Source organism: Corylus avellana, chromosome ca9 (genome assembly GCF_901000735.1).
Source record: "Corylus avellana chromosome ca9, CavTom2PMs-1.0".
NCBI classification, from domain to species: Eukaryota; Viridiplantae; Streptophyta; class Magnoliopsida; order Fagales; family Betulaceae; genus Corylus; species Corylus avellana.
This window is the reverse complement of record NC_081549.1, coordinates 7,090,489-7,106,870: the sequence shown is the minus strand read 5'-3', so window position 1 is coordinate 7,106,870 and position 16,382 is coordinate 7,090,489. Positions and strand designations below refer to the sequence as shown.

Genomic DNA, 16,382 nt, shown 5'->3' with positions numbered 1-16,382 from the left:
ATATACCACCACTAATCTCTCAAGCAATTACCGATCCATGGACCATGAATATTGTAAAATATGGAGGGAGAATGAAACTTCATGAAGAAAAAAGGGAAAAAGCATAAAATACCATAACTTATATATCCTTTAGAAAGGCACCAATTTTGCATTATTAGTTAAGTAAAAGAAATTAAATCCCATGCATGCATGTGATTCTTTTAGGAAAAACTAAAAGACTTCATTCTCGGAAACATTCTCCAGAATATTGTTCGTACTTCACTAGTTTGGTACCTGCAGCAGGATTGATGGAAAGATTAAATCATCATAAAAAAAATATAGTTAAATCGCAAAAGAGCTAATTAATTAATACCAAACTAGCTTACATGTAAAATTCGTAAGCTCATGTCACAATATATATATATATATATATATATATATATATTACATAATGAAATCTCAACTAATCCCTAAACCTGATGATTACAACTAAACATATTTTAGCACTGAATTTGCCTACTGAAAAACGTAACATAAACTAATTTGTTTCAAAAAAAAAAACAATTGCCTTAAAGCACGACGTATCGTTTAATATACGTTTCTCCTTTTCTGGAAAAGGATGATGCCGATCGATTGCCGACGAGGTATATATATATAGATTAGGATAAAAGTATTATAAAAGCAAAGATCAGTTGTATGAAATTAAGTTGTATATATAATACCAGTATTGCTTGATGGATAAAAGACACGTGATAGAGTCATTATCATCAATAAATTAAAGTGTATCCCAACTTTAATTTCTTAATGACTATTTCTTTATAATCTTTATTTGGAATCTTTATCTGGAAGGAAGACTAATGGCTTATTTGGATTCTCTTAATAAAATAATTATTGAATTTTGATTTAATCATACAACAATTTTAAAATGATACAAAGAGGGGCCGAATAAATAAAAGCAACAGTCCTTAGTTTCCAAGTAGTATATATATATGAATTAAATGCAAGAACAGGGACATGCAGCTAGCAATATCACCAGATTAATTTAATTGCTAATTACCAGAATGGAGGAGCATATTGTTTCCATTGAGGAGCTGTACTCGAAGAAGGTTGTCAAAAGTGGTGAAGGAAGCAGCAGCCACGACCGGCCTTCCATTAGCAGGGAGGAAAGGTTTAGAAGTTTAACAGAGGTAGCTGCAGGAGTCCAAACGGGAGTTGTTAAAGAGGCAAAAATACAGAAGGTTATATTCTTGCTGCGAGATCACAAGCATTTCGTTAAGTACTTTGAGCCAAGAGTGGTAGCTCTTGGTCCTATCCACCATGACAACAAAAAGTACCAGCTCGGAGAGAAATACAAGCTTATATTGGCGAATAAGTTCGTCGAATGTAGCGGGAAGAGTATAGAAGTTTTATACGAGGCGGTTGTGAATGAAATCAAGCAACTGAGAGAATGCTTCGAGGAGGAAGTGACAAAAAAGTATGATGATGAGGCACTCGCCTGGATGTTGTTCGTTGATGGCTCCGCAATAGTACAGTATATATTCAGTGCCGTAAATAACAAGTTCAAAGAGTTGAATATAAAAATCGACAGCATAACTTTCGCTCAACAGGATTTGTTCTTGCTGGAGAACCAAGTTCCCTATCGTCTCCTCAACTTATTGATGAACTTGAGCGGGAAGAATGACGAGTTGAGAATATCAATTGGAAGTTTCATTGGAAGCTTTCGTTCGGAGCCGGCCCATCTTCTCGACCTTTTGAGAACAACACTCTTGGGGTAATTTTTTTTTTTTTTTTTTTTTTTTAATTTAAAATATATATATGTTCATGTAGTATAAAGGTAAAAATTATTTGTTTTATGAGTATTTTTAATTATGTCTTGAATTGTTAATATTTTTATTATATAAACAGAGCACAAAAAGAAGAAGAAAACAATTTAACAAACAAAGCCTCGAGTTCTCCAGGGTCCTCAAATTCCGAACCACCCTCCAGAAAGACATGTGGAATATGGCCACATAGAAAGAAAGGTGGAGAGGACCCAGATTGGCAATCGTATCGCAACGTGCAGGAGCTTAAATCAGCAGGAATCCAACTGAAACAGAGCAAGAATAGTAACTTGAGAAACATAAGTTTCACTAGAAAATTCGGTTTCTACCCGGGATACCTTTGGCTTCCTCCAATTAAAGTGGACGACTCAACGGGCCCCAAGTTCATGAACTTGATAGCTTACGAGATGTGCCTGGATTTTGACAACGACTTCGGCATTACCTCTTATATATCCTTCCTAGATTCACTCATCGATGAAGTCAACGACGTAAAAGATATGAGGAAGGCACACGTGCTGTACAACCTCCTCGGCAGCGATCAAGAAGTGGCTGACCTCTTCAATGAGATAGGCACTGACTTGGTGCCTAATATCGAAGCTTATGAGGATGTAAAGTTGAAGATTCAGAGCTACTACGATAACAATTGGATGACATGGATGGCTCAATTCTTTCACGATCATTTCAGCAGCCCTTGGACTATCCTTGCTTTCTTGGGCGTATTATTGGGACTTGTTCTAACTGCCGCTCAGACTCTGTACGCAGTGATGGCCTCTCAACCTGGACCCTGCGAAAAATTCTGCAAGCTGAAATTAAAGGAAACTTAAGATGACGGAGAAAGTACTAAGAATTTGTTTGCTCTTCATACCATCTACTTAGCTAAGCTCACATGCATGGTTTGTTTCTGTGCCTTAGATGACGTTCGATTGTTTCCAAGAATAAAAGTACGTATTAATTTGTTTTTTTTTTTCCTTTTGGTTTTGGTGTTTTTATATATGCAAGTTTATATAAAATAAGTAATTAAGAGTGATTGTAGTTGTACGTGCTAAGTTCGTCGTGTAATGTGTTTGGAATGAAAAGACATTCTAAGAGGACAAGCACAAACTAGGTAGCAGAAGAACATATCTAAAATGGTAAAAACAAACCAACATACTAATCGATTCAAATTAGTTAAGAGTTCTGTTTTCCACTAATAAAATTGCAGTTATTGCAGCCAATAAAAAGTAGTGCAAAGTGAAAAATGGATTCCAAGAAAAAGAAGAGCCGGCCATTATTGTCTAATTAAGCTAAAGCAAAAAAGGTGAAAGAGGTCATTATCAAAACAGCCACACAGCCATCTTTTACCTGAAATATACCACCACTCATCTCTCAAGCAACTCCATGTTGTAAAATCTGTAGAGAGAATCTAATACGGAAGACCCAAATTAAGCATTCTATCGAGTATCGAACATTTTTCATCGCCTTTGGTTGACTCTTTAGCGACCCCTTCCTGTGTATTTGCCACAAGGCCCATAACTCCAAGAGCCTATTTGGGATTGCGTTTGAAGAACTTAAAAGTGTCATTTAACACTCAAAAAGCCCGTTTGAAAAAAAAAAATAAATAAATAAATACTTGTTTGGTAAAATTAATTAAAAGCACTTTTAAAGGTTTAAAAAACTTAAAAATGATCAAGAAGCACTTTTGGCAAAAGCTTAAAAACGAAGCTTTTGTCCAAAAGCTCTTTTTGACTTAAAACTCTATCTCTCAAACACAATCACAAACAGGCTTTTAAGCTTTTTGAATCCTGAAAAGTGTTTTTAATTTTTTTTACCAAACAAGTTTTTTTTTAAAAAAAACAAACTTTTTGAATGTTAAAGGCACTTTTAAGCCTTTTAAACGCAATCTCAAACAGGCCCTTAACAACTTATGTAAAATCTTGCTATGCACTTAGAAAAAACTCCAGGTGATCATAGAATCTGTTAATCTTCTTGGGGGCAGCAAGAGTTCTTTGTAGAAGAATGAATTTCTTGTTCTATTTTTGTAAGATTTAAAACATAGAAATCAAGAAAAACATAAGGGTAATTCATCTGATCAGATTTATTACAACAAAATGTAACATAAGGGTAATTCATCCAAGTCCACTAGTATTACCAACTTGTTTTTCGTCTCCGGATAAACTCCGCATTCGGCATTCATTGTAAAAGTTTTATATAACATTTCTAGTGTGAAGCAAGAAAAAAAACATAACATTCCACTTTCACTAGTACCATCACGCCCTCTCCTGGGTATTAAGGGGAACATAAACTTAGTCAGTTAGTCCATCTATTAAACATTGACAATTTATTTGGTAGTTTAAAAAAGACATTTACATAATTGGTAGTTGGGAGAGAACGTAGAAAATAGGTGATAGTTTGAGGGGTATCTATGCTATTCCTTTTTTTTTTTTTTTCATGAAAGTAATTCCCAAATAATGGAACGGTGGACGACTAGACTTCCATTATTTATTTGGGTAATTATATAATAAGTTCTTGAATCAACCCTTTCAAATTTAAAAATCCTTTAAGTTTTTTTGGATGGGGGCATTCTAAGAGAGACGAAATGAAAATAAATAGGGTAATTGTATAATAAGTCTCTGAGTCAATCTTTCCAAATTTAAAAAGCCTTTTTTTTTTTTTTTTTTTTTTCCTTCGAAAATTTACTCTCTGGGTCAATCGAAATGACTAGGAGTGGGCAGATTAACCGTTATCATTTAACCGGCCGTCTACCAGCTTTGACCGAATCGATATTAACCGTAACTGTTTAACCGATATTCTTCTCGGTTAAAAATTTTGTACCAAAATTCTTATCGGTTCGGTTCGGTCCGATAAACCATTTATTATCGGTTAACCGTTTTAACCGATAATAACTGGTATGGAGGAAGACTAGTAACAAAATCAGTCTAGTTTAGTTGGTAGTGAACTAGAGCATAAGGCTCAAATCCTTGTGGTCATGGGGTCAAGCGCCTATAGACTCTTTCTTCCTCTGTTTTTCTTTCTTTTTCTTCTCACCATTTCTTTTCCCAATTCCCATGCCACATATTTCTTTTCTTTTCTTTCTTTTTTTTTTCTCCTCTTCCCACGCAGCTGACTCTTTCTTCCTCATTGTTTTTCTTTATTTTCCTTCTCTTCCCAATTCCCACGCCATATATTTCTTTTTTTTTCTTTTTTTTCTTCTCCTCCCACGCAGCAAACTCTTTCTTCCTCATTGTTTTTCTTTCTTTTCCTTCTCACTATTGCAGGAGAATGGGTTTCTTCCCCATTTTTTTTTTCTCTTTCTAGTTCTCACAACATCCGCCCCCATCTGCTCTCATAGACCTCTCTTTTAGCATCAAAGATTTAATTCAGGTAAGAATTTTTGCCTTTTGGTGTTTGGGGGTTAGAGAAGTAGAGAACACTGAAAAATGTGAGATTTATAATTGGTTAACCGGTTTAACCATGTACTGTTATAACTGATAATTTTGGTTAAAATTCTTATCGATTCGGCATCGGTTAAGAAACCGTTTTACCAAAAATTATCGGTTAATAACCGATAAAAGCCAAAACCGGACCGTTTTGACCAATACCCACCCCTAGAAATGACAATAAAATTCTTACAGTCAAAATTTTTTAACAGCCATTAGTCCCAATCAAAACGCACCGTTTTACCTCATTAAAATATTAACTTTTTATTAATTTAATTTTAAATTTTTTTTTAAAAAAAAAAATTGAAGGTGAACTCCCCATGGGGTGGCCGCAAGCCACCCCATTGGGTTGGGCCCCCTTCAATTGTTTTTAATTTAATTTTTTTATTTTTAGATTTAAATTTTAAAATTAAATTAATAAAAAAAATTAATATTTTAATGAGGTGAAACGGTGCGTTTTGATTGAGATTAACGGCTGTTCAAAAATTTTGACAGTAAAAATTTTATTGTCATTTCGATTAACTTAGTAGTACATTTTCGATAAAAAAAAAAAAAAAAACTTCTTAAATTTTAAAGGGTCGACTCTGAATCTTCTTATACAATTACCCTATTTATTTTCATTCCGTCTCTCTTAAGATGCCCCCATCCAAACATGCAGTAACAGCCACTTGGACTTGTTGGAATTTGGAAATAGGACCAATAATTATTCTAAGCCAACTGGAATGCACGTCTGGTTCTTGTAATGGGCTTTAGGTTTACCTGGAGATTTATTACTACAGAGCTTATAGGTGGCCCAACAATTACCGATAACTATTTTTTTTTTTTTAATTTTAAAAAAAAAAAAATTGTTGAAACATTAATTAAATAATTATATTTTTTATCGACTTAAATTTTTAGAATAAAAAAATTGGTAATTCTCGAAATATCATGAAGCTACTTGATTTTATGATTTCTTAAGTAAGGATTTCAATGAAATCAAATGAACCAATCATAACCCCTCGCATCAATATTCATCTTCACCATTATCATAGTCATAACCATAACCATAACCATAACCATTCTCTTCATTTTCGAAGTTGAATACATTGCCATCTTCCTGCTCCATGTCTTCATACCCTTGTTCCAGTTCATCATAAATATTGTCTGCTCTGTCCCCATCATGCTCTTTCTCACCATCGTTTTGCCCTTTGGCAGTGCCATTGTCATCGCCATTTGATGAAATGACTTTTTTATCCGTATCAGATGCTGGCTGCAAGAAATAAGTAAACAACACAATTAAGTTGAAATTTTGTGAGAAACTTATCAATGAAATAGAAAAATTAATGGAATCCAAATCTTAATTATATGATCCCTGCTCAGATTTCAAAATGGCTATATCTCAATGAGGGCATCATTAGACGTAGTTGCATTGCATCATATGAATATGGATCCTCAAGAGAACATTTAAAAGAATCTGCGGAGTCGACCATTATTTACTTAGGCTGTTAATTTGAGCTGGGTTTTTTTTATAAGTAAAGATTGAGTTTTTAGTATGAAATAAGAGAGAGAAACATACCTTGTCGGCAAAGAGGGTCTCCAATACATCATAGTTGATTTTCGAATTGAGTCTCTGAAAACATAAAAATGTGAGCCACACACAGGAAATATCTAAATACAATGCCTAAAACAAAAGGCAAACTTGAGCAATAAACAAAAGCCAATGAAATTAAAAGCATAAAATACTTTATGTTGGTAAAAATAGGCCACAAATGAAATAAAATTCAAACAGACGATATGGTCCTCAGTGAAGATTAATAGGAAAACGCAATTGACATAGATGAACCAGAAATTATAAAAATCAGGTTAGTTCAGTTCAGTTGACTACCATATGATAAAAATAAAACATCCCCCATTGCTATTTTTACCATAATTAGTCAACACTCATTTGCTTCAAGCACAGATCTGTCCATGACTTACCTTCTTTATTAGCATTTGATGAGCAGATTCTGCAGTCGTTTGAGCCGGATTGGGATTCACATCTTGTTTCCGTTTCCGCTCCTAATTTAAAATAAAACCGAAGATATAATAGTACTCTTAGAGGAAAGAATAAGAAAAAATAAAAAAAATTAAAGTGGATTACAAGACAAGCAAAATGATAAATCAACACGATCTTAACTTCGATGAAGAATATGTACATATGAACTGCAAGCAATCAATAGAAGAGTAACTGGACAAACACATTCATTTTCTATTTTAACTGACAAGAAATATTGGAACAAAATCGCCTGCAATGTTATCATGAGTCCTTTCCCATATATTTTTGGGTTGGGAAAAAAAAAAAAAAAAGAGTTTAGGACTGTGCCAGCCTTGCCAGGACCCCACTTGCAAGATCAACATTAGGAAGTGGCCTATCTAAACTTGACAAAGGGAGCACATGTAAGTAGAAAGTCCAATCTAAACTTGACCCAAACTATTGTCTTAAAGGAGATGAAACCTTCACCACAACTTCAGTCACATAAAAGCATCAAATTCATATGTAAAAAACTAACGAAATCAACCAATTTTAGACATGTTTTTACTTGCCTACCTCTAAGATTTAAAAACTAATTTAATCAGCAATCTTCAGCCATATTTGCTCAAAAATAAGGTTGTGCCCCTCCTTAATAAAAATCCTTAAGTCTTCACTGGTATGAGTTATACCTTTCTCGACTTCGCGACAGCGGCAGCTTCCATCTTAGCAGCAGCTGCTGCTGCATGTTCCTGGAAACATACAGATTACCGTAAGTCATTTAATCAACTAAGGTTAAATACATTGTCAGATTATGTAATGTTTTGTATTCACCAAAAGATCTGCTAAAATTTGCAAAAAATCTTTAACCTGACGATACTCTTTGTTCATTTCCTCCCATATAATCTTCTTGTAACGCATCTCCTCCTCATTGTTGAGGTAGCCACTCACCTAGCAAGGTACACATTAACAAACTCCCTACCATAAGTTAAAGATAAAAGAAAGTGAAATATTATTACGAATAATCATATAAATTTTTTTTGGTAAGTAATGAAAAACTTAACAGAATTTTATAACAATGTCACATCCAATGAATTTGTGTTTCCTAATCTTAAGAGTTACAAATTATTGATAGTGTTTTTTTGATAAGTAATTTCATTATCATTAATTAAGCGCAAAGAGACACAACCCTAATATACAAGGAGTATACAAAAAGAACCCTTAATTGGACAAAAAAGATGAACAAAGATTCAAAAAATCTTTGATAATTTAAATCTTATACAAAGGCAACCTTATAGTTAAAAATATAAACCTCGATAATTTAAATCTTTATACATACTCAATTTACAGTTTCAGAATTAATAGTTTGACATTATGGATATTTTAAAATGATAAGAATATCCTTGAACATTGATAAACCTAGTTTTAGCATTTCTAATAGTTACTTTTTCAGTAAAAAGTAAGTGTAACATTAATTGTTTTACAAAGATAAGAAGTGTGAGAATAGACTTTCCCTCCTATCTAAGTGATTAGAATTTTTATATTTCATAAGAACTGAGATGCTCACGGATTATTGTAATTCTCCAGAATTTTAACCCATGAAAACAAGCAAATTCCACAAATTCTTATGATGACAATCCCCCTCTAATTCTTACATAACAAACACATCATTACTAGATAATTGTCAAGTCCATTCCTATTAGACAAATTCAAAATCCCATAAAAGATAGGCAATTGAAGAACTCATCGAAGGAATAATGGAATAGTAACCTCTAAAATTTACAATCAAAAGTTGAAACGGACTATAATATCCAAAGCTAAAAGAGCATGGAAACGCCCTACAGCTTTAATCTAATCATTTAGTGCTTAAGGCTAGCTTAACACTATAACCCTATCAAATTCAAGTCTAGCTTAACGCTATAAAAGTATGTTTGTCTCTCTGAGAGCATCCATATAAGACAAAGTGGCATGGTAATCAAAACCTAATAACTTCCATTAAGCTCAACTCTCCCTTTCAAATGTTAGGCTAAAATCTCCGTTCAGAAGACCTTCCATCACTATCTAGGTCCCACATTGCTTACTTACTAGATAAAACTAGCTTTATAAGTGATTCTAGAGAAGTTCCAAATTGACTAATCATTTTGGATTGATAGCACAGATATGGCTAACACGTTTTCCTGGATCGTTACAAATGGTGTCAGAGCCACCTAATAATGCCATGTGGCACTGTTAGCACCGCATGATGTAGTCCCAATAACCATTTATGTGGTAGGTGCGCCACCCAAGAGAGCAGCATAATCAACAATGGTTTACAAATACATATAGCTAATGCAATAAGCTCCATACCTCAACATCATCAATATCAGAAAGGCCATCTGATTCATCATCAGTGAAGGAACTCGTGTTCTGAGGAACGGTGAAGGAACTCGTGTTCTTAGGTACCACAGTGTACAAATCTTGATAAACAACATTTCCACATACCTCACAACATCTGCGGAAAAAAATAAAAATAAATAAATAAACGGAAAAAGCAATTACATTGAATTTGACCTAAATGTCAGCTAATACTTTAAGATTTTGTACATCTTTGAAAAGAACATCAAAAAAGGAATTAAAAAAGGAGAATAGTGCAACCTTACTTACTCACTGCCATCATCTAAAACTACAGTAGGTTTACACCTAGCACAAATCGGAAGAGCCATAGTTCCTGCAATACCAAGTGCAGCCAATCTGATTGAAATTAGAATGCTAAACAGCAAAAACTCAAACTCAATTACATATTAGAATTTCAAAATTAGGGCATTAATTTTCTCTGCCAAGGCCTAAAGCTTGAAGAGGAACAAAGCGAGAGCAGTATCTTCAATTACATGTGGTTTAACGTGATCAAGAATTTTTTACAAGTCCAATTAGATGTTTATTTAACTTGAAGAGGGACAAAGCAAGAGCAACATCTTCTATTAGATGTTTATTTGACTTGAAGTTGTCATGGGTGTTGTAGGGCAGTTGTCTGTTAATGCAACTATCTCTCTTTCAGAGCTTGAGAAGCTGAGAGAACATACTTCATCTATCGCCCATCCTTGGCTAAGCCTAGTACGAGCATCCAACAGGACTTCAGCAAACTTTCTACTAAGTGGCTTATAGCAATCAATCAGCATATGTAACAATGTAAAGAAACCAAATGAAAAAAGATACTCTCAGTAGCAATTGTTGAAATTATGACCAGTTAAACAAAACAACAAACATGTTGATTGAAGGTGCATGAAAAACAGAGCAACAAAATCATTATCAACCTTTGCAAAACAAATATGACTCATTCCAGACATTACAATTAGAATAAAATTCTCTTAACATTATCATGTAATGCAAAGTAAAATTGATTGCAATTGGAGAAAAAAAAAATTGGCACACCCATTGGATTTAGTGACATTGAATTTGGCCCTGCAGACCATGAAATTTGGATTACTTGTACAAGAATTTAAGGTCATCAAATAACTTATGAAGTTATAAAATAAAATGATCCTACTATCTATCTTTGAATAAGTCCACTTAATCGATACATTAAATTGATGTGCCAATTGATTTCCATGAAAAGGTTTGAGTCTGCTTATAAACATAAATCCGTATGAGAAGGGAGCTACTAGATTGAGGAGTTCGAGGATATAAATTGATTTGGGGCACTCTGTCCATCAGAAATCCATACACCACACGGACCAAATAAGAACAGGATTTTCTCTTATGAATAACTCCAAACAAAATTGAAATTCAATTTACAAAAGAAATGGAGACATTTTTCAACACAATGCTCATGTCCTCAAAATGTTGATTGTGTAAGCAGATATTTAAAGCTGATTGATTCCCAAAAGCTTAGTTTGGGAATTATTGATGCTTTGAATATGAAACTGATGCTGGTAGACGATAAGACATGTTGAAGTAGCAAATAAAAGAGGATCGATTAACATTTGGAAATATCACTTTGCATATTTTGGACCAACTAATAGAGTTGCATGTGCTTTAACACACACAGGCCATATATGGAATTGTTTTAAGATTTGGTAATGATGTGGAGGAGAGTTATGGGATATAATGGGGGAGTTCTTTCTTCTTAAATGCATGATAGGAATTTCCTTGCCAACATGTATTCAGATTTCTTAATGTTATTTAGGTTTTAATTTCCGACAGACAAAAAAAAAATGGATATGCATGTTTGCCTTCGTTCTGCAAGGCTATAATACCCTAGACCTCCTAAGGTAAATTTTAGGTTAGTTATTTATTTTACATTAGTTTTATTAATTGGGTAGGTATTTCTTTTGTTATCTTCCCTTAAATTATATTGAAGATGGGATACCTAATCATAATTATGCATCTCTTAGGTGGAAAACATAATCATGATGGTCCCCTTTGCTTTAAGCTTAGTCGTGTATTATATTATTATTTCTTTTGCTTAGTGCTTAAGCCATTTCCTATCTAGGCAACCAATGGAGGATATCAATTCAGTTTTCCTTCTCTCTTCCTAAAATTTTTGTAGCTTTAGTAGAGGGGTGTTTTAAAGGGATGAAAAAGACTTAAGGAGAGCTAGAAAGTCATGAAAGTGGCAGCCTACTTCCTAACAAAGTCTGGCCATCACTCTCCAACAACTCTAAAGTAATTATAGTGGAAGATTATTACCTTACAAAGCTGGCCAACATTCCACTAAAGCATTCAGCTATCAAATTACAGCCAATACTCCTTACATTCAGCTATCTCTTTTCTCTCTTTCCCCCTTATTTCTCTATTCCTCCAAGCAAAGACTTACAAGTCTACAAACAAATACCTTAAGGCTGCAACCAGCATATGGTTTCTCCCGGTTTTCCTCCACTTCTCCATCAGGAAAACTGATCTTAGCAATGTTTAAGTCGCTGTCCAGATTTCCATCTCTTTGTTTCTCCTACATTACAGCTAGATTTTCTAGGTAGGAGTTCTAATCATTCTTATCATAGATGTTTTTTTTTTGATAAGTTTTTATAATAGAAGTTTAGTTATAGTATTGTGAGAATCATAACAAGAGCTTATTAATACAATTATAAGTGGATTAAAAGTTGATGTTTTATCTTCCTGTACCTGCGGCCAATACTAAAGGAAGCATGTTAGTTCTGATTTCTTCTCCTAAAAGACATGAATATGATTTGTAAAGTAAGATTCCATGTCATTGCATAACATGTGCATAAGTTATGGAGTGTGTTGCATCACCTTGTAAGGACCAAACCTTAAGATTAGGTTGCTGCCACTATTTTCTGCAGCACCGCAGTCACCAAAAAAAGGTGACCATTGGCCTTTTTGGAAAGATATTTTGCTATAATTTGTAAAGTAAGATTTCATGTCATTGCATAACATGTGCATAAGTTATGGAGTGTCTTGCATTGCCTTGTAAGGACCAAACCTTAAGATTAGGTTGCTGCCACTATTTCCTGCAGCACCGCAGTCACCAAGAAAGGTGACCGCTGGGCCTTTTTGGAAAGATATATTGATATAATTGGACCCTTGAGTAAAATCTCTTTGAATTGCCTTCCTAATGATTCAAATCATATAATTTTTGGTCACTTGTAGGAATTACAACAAAGCAATCTTCGCTAACATGTTGCTGGAATTACAGCGCACACACAAAAACCCTAGTTGAGCCTTGAGATCTTAAAAACCTCTATTTTTACCCGAGTACAGATTTATCTAAGAAACTTATAGTGACCTAAGGAGTTTATCAAGACTAGTAAAATGTGGTGTTAACAACTACACTCTAGAGAGCATGAAAATATATTTACTTGGCATGATCCATGTGTGGTAATTGAGCATACATGCATAGCATGGTCATTCAAAGGTAATAATTGAATTTGAATATGTAATAAGTGTCTTAAAGAGGAGAAATCAGATCTGCCCATTAGTGTGGACAGCAATGTTTAGGAGGATAAAACAATGAAAAAGAATAAACGGTGTACAAGAGCGTTAACAAGAGTAATTATTGTGAGCGAAGAGTATTGAACAATGGAAGCTAAGGAGTGAGGTAAGTAGATACGATCATACCTTTGAAATTCTTCCAAATGTTAATGTTATTTCTTAAAGTTGTTTCTAAGTAAACAAAATGCAATGTTACCCTTTCTTTGATAGCCCCTTTTACGTATCCAAAACTATATGTTGAAAAATGGTTTATATGCAAATGATTTTATGTAAATGCTTCCACTATGTTATGAAAATGTTATAAGTATGTTATGAAAATGTTATAAGTATTTTATGCTACTTGATGAAAGTGAATGAAAGGAAAGAAAGAATAAAAGAAAAGAAATGAATATTTGAATGTATGAAATGTTTTAATATACTTAATGGATGTACGACTGAATGTGCGATGGTACCAAAGCTAAAGGGGCGAAGGCAACCATCCTGTATGGTTTGCCGGGAATAGCTCACTTGAGTGCACCATAGTTTATCGAGTGATGTCTATATCCTTGAAGCGGTTGCACTCAGGGCCATAGGATTGGAACCGAGATCCTTGCGATTGCCAACCCTTACACACAGTGCGTAAATGTGTGTTGGCCACCAAGAGAAAGAAATAAAGAAATGATTTTATGATGTGTGTTTTTTTAAAAGAATGATGTTTTACTACTACTGTAGTATGAAAGATTTTCATAAGTGCGGTTTAATAAGAAATTGATGATGTTTTGGAACTTAATGATGTTTTCAACTTCATTTATTGTATGATGTATCTACTTACTTAGTATTCAACTCACATTTTTTTTATGATTTTAAACAACCCAGATGAAGACATGGATAATTCTAGCGGCCAGGAAAACTAGAGACAGAAGCCACACCTAGGCAAGGAATGGAATAAGTGCACCGAGCACACTAGCATGTTTGGTTTTCAGTTTACTTTCTATAATCAGGCTAGAAGTTTAAAGCTCAAGTTTTATTAGATGTGTTGTTATAACATTATGACTCTCATAATTTTAAATTTTTAGGTTATGGAATTCTTATAACCTCATGAGGAATAAGTAATATCATCGTCCTTCAGGAAGGGGGTGTTGCAAAGGCAGCCCTGAATATGGCTCTTCTGCACCAGATTCGCTAATGTAGTGTTTTTTCTTTTAAATGTTTGAAATGCTTTTAATTTTTCATGGATGGTTATGCATGTTTTGTTGCATTGAGCCCTTCATAATCAACATAAATATGTGGTAAATTGCTGTACCACCTCATTGGAGCATAAATTGGGGAAATTTGGACTGGGTTTGTTAAAAAACAGTTGAATGTTCTCTTCAATGCTACATGGATTTGCATTTATCTTTGTCAATATATCTTTTCAGTTTTGATTGTTATATCTAACCCACTTTTGGATGATCTATACATTTCTTATGTTGGTAGGGCACTGTGAAAATGTGTGTAAATTATAATACAAAAAAAATATAAAGCAATTCCTTTCAATATAAAGGGCTATTATGTCAAATGTATTATCTTCTCCATTTAATATATCATTTTAAATATTTAGACATGATTAGACCAATGTGTGTTGGAGTTTAATAGTGCTGCATTGTTTTCCCAATGCTTATGTTGGATTGAAATGGGCATTGTGCCTAGACTTTGCTTTTTTTTTAAAAAAAAAGAAAATTATTTATTTCTAATAGTTATATAAATTGTACTACTATTAAAAGACAACGATTGCTGTCAAAGTAAAGGGTTTTTACTTCAATTTCATTATATTTTCCTTTTAATACAATTATTTAAATATTTTAACATGAGTAAACTATATTTTGTAATAAAATTTAGATAAATGCATGTAAGAGTGAATAACTCTGATAGTGAGACATTATTTTTCAAATGCTTAGAACCAAGTCTTAGTACCACTAGTTGAATTACCATCCAATACGTGAGAAAAAAACATAATTAACAATTTATAAAATACTGCAATTTATAAAGTCTCTTTTAGGGCCCGTCGATGTCCAAATTGTCATGTTGTCGAAATTTCATAGAAACTTGAACAACCTAATTAATAACAAAAAAGACTGGTACTTTTCCTTATATATGAATCATGATAACTTAGTCAGCATGAAGATTGAAGCATATCTTTAATAACGAAAATTAGTGACAGATAGAAAGGTTCACTCTTTAGCCGTCCTTGTCCTTGTCCCACTCCTAAAAATACCAACCACCATGAAAACCACAAAGCTAGGTTGCTTCAATTGGAGACTAATTTAGGGTTTGGAAGAATGAAATGTGAGTAAAAATCATGAGCCATACGAACACGCAATAATGTGCAGAGAATCCATGGTCAAGAAGAGTTTCTCTACCAAACCATATGTATGGTGGTGGGCCTTCCCTAGTCAAGTGAGACAACGATCAAGTTGACAAGTTGGCTACATGGATGTACTCGTGGCACCATCTGGTTCACGTTTTGTGTAGTAAAATAAGCACCACAGTCAAAAGGAGATACATTTGGAGAGTTAGGTTGGGAGATATGGGCGACAGATTTGAAACCCAATTTTCAGAAAACTCTATCTAGATGGTAGAGAAGGTAAGAGTATTTTTTTTTCCTGGTTGAATAATAAATAGTGCATGGAAATTGGAAATATGTTATCTAAAATACAAAATCTTTGAAAAAGAAAACTGAATCCCACGTCTCAGCATCCCGCAACTTTCTCGTATATCCGAAATCCACTAGCACTGTTCTCATTAGACTTGTATTATTTATATATGTTTTGTTTTGTTCTTCGTGTTAATCAAAACTAATTAAGAAAACCTAAATCAAATTTCGTTACCTGAGGTCGATGGCTGAGACTCAGAGAGAGGTTGATTCGGTGGGAAGCCGGAACTCGGAATTGAACTGAAATAATTGAAATAAACTTGTTAGAAACAAAGACTAAGAGGCAGAGAGAGAGAGATAGAGCGAGAGGAAGAGATAGAGCGAAAGAGAGAGAATGAAAGAGATTCAGAGAGATGAACCTGGATGCTGACTGATCGAAGCTCCGTTGGACGTTAAGCACTGCTGAGCGAGAGCGGCGCAGGGAGGTAGTGGCCCACGAAAAGTGAAGAAAGAAAAAGAGAGACGGCAGCTGCGTGAGAGACTGAGGCATGTTTGGGTGTTGGGTTGAGGACCCTAAAAGTGCGTTTAACACTCAAAAAGTTCGTTTGAATAAAATAGTATCATTTGGTAAAAAAAATTAAAAA

At 34.0% G+C, this 16,382-nt stretch overlaps 2 protein-coding genes across 2 annotated transcripts; one reads left to right on the top strand and one right to left on the bottom strand.

The window, feature by feature from the left end:
- Nucleotides 1-1,030: 1,030 nt before the first annotated feature.
- LOC132162089 (UPF0481 protein At3g47200-like) lies at nt 1,031-2,738 on the top strand. The gene is made up of 2 exons (XM_059572338.1): nt 1,031-1,750; nt 1,885-2,738. Exons 1-2 carry the CDS (start codon nt 1,041-1,043, stop codon nt 2,621-2,623), a joined length of 1,449 nt encoding a protein of 482 aa, XP_059428321.1. The 5' UTR covers nt 1,031-1,040; the 3' UTR covers nt 2,624-2,738.
- Nucleotides 2,739-6,138: 3,400 nt separating this feature from the next.
- Nucleotides 6,139-16,242, bottom strand: LOC132192306 (uncharacterized). The gene is made up of 9 exons (XM_059607598.1): nt 16,158-16,242; nt 15,974-16,038; nt 9,846-9,909; nt 9,549-9,693; nt 8,073-8,153; nt 7,895-7,954; nt 7,172-7,252; nt 6,771-6,824; nt 6,139-6,464 (listed from the first exon to the last, which is right to left on the bottom strand). Exons 3-9 carry the CDS (start codon nt 9,902-9,904, stop codon nt 6,219-6,221), a joined length of 726 nt encoding a protein of 241 aa, XP_059463581.1. The 5' UTR covers nt 9,905-9,909; nt 15,974-16,038; nt 16,158-16,242; the 3' UTR covers nt 6,139-6,218.
- Between the last annotated feature and the right edge of the window lie 140 nt (nt 16,243-16,382).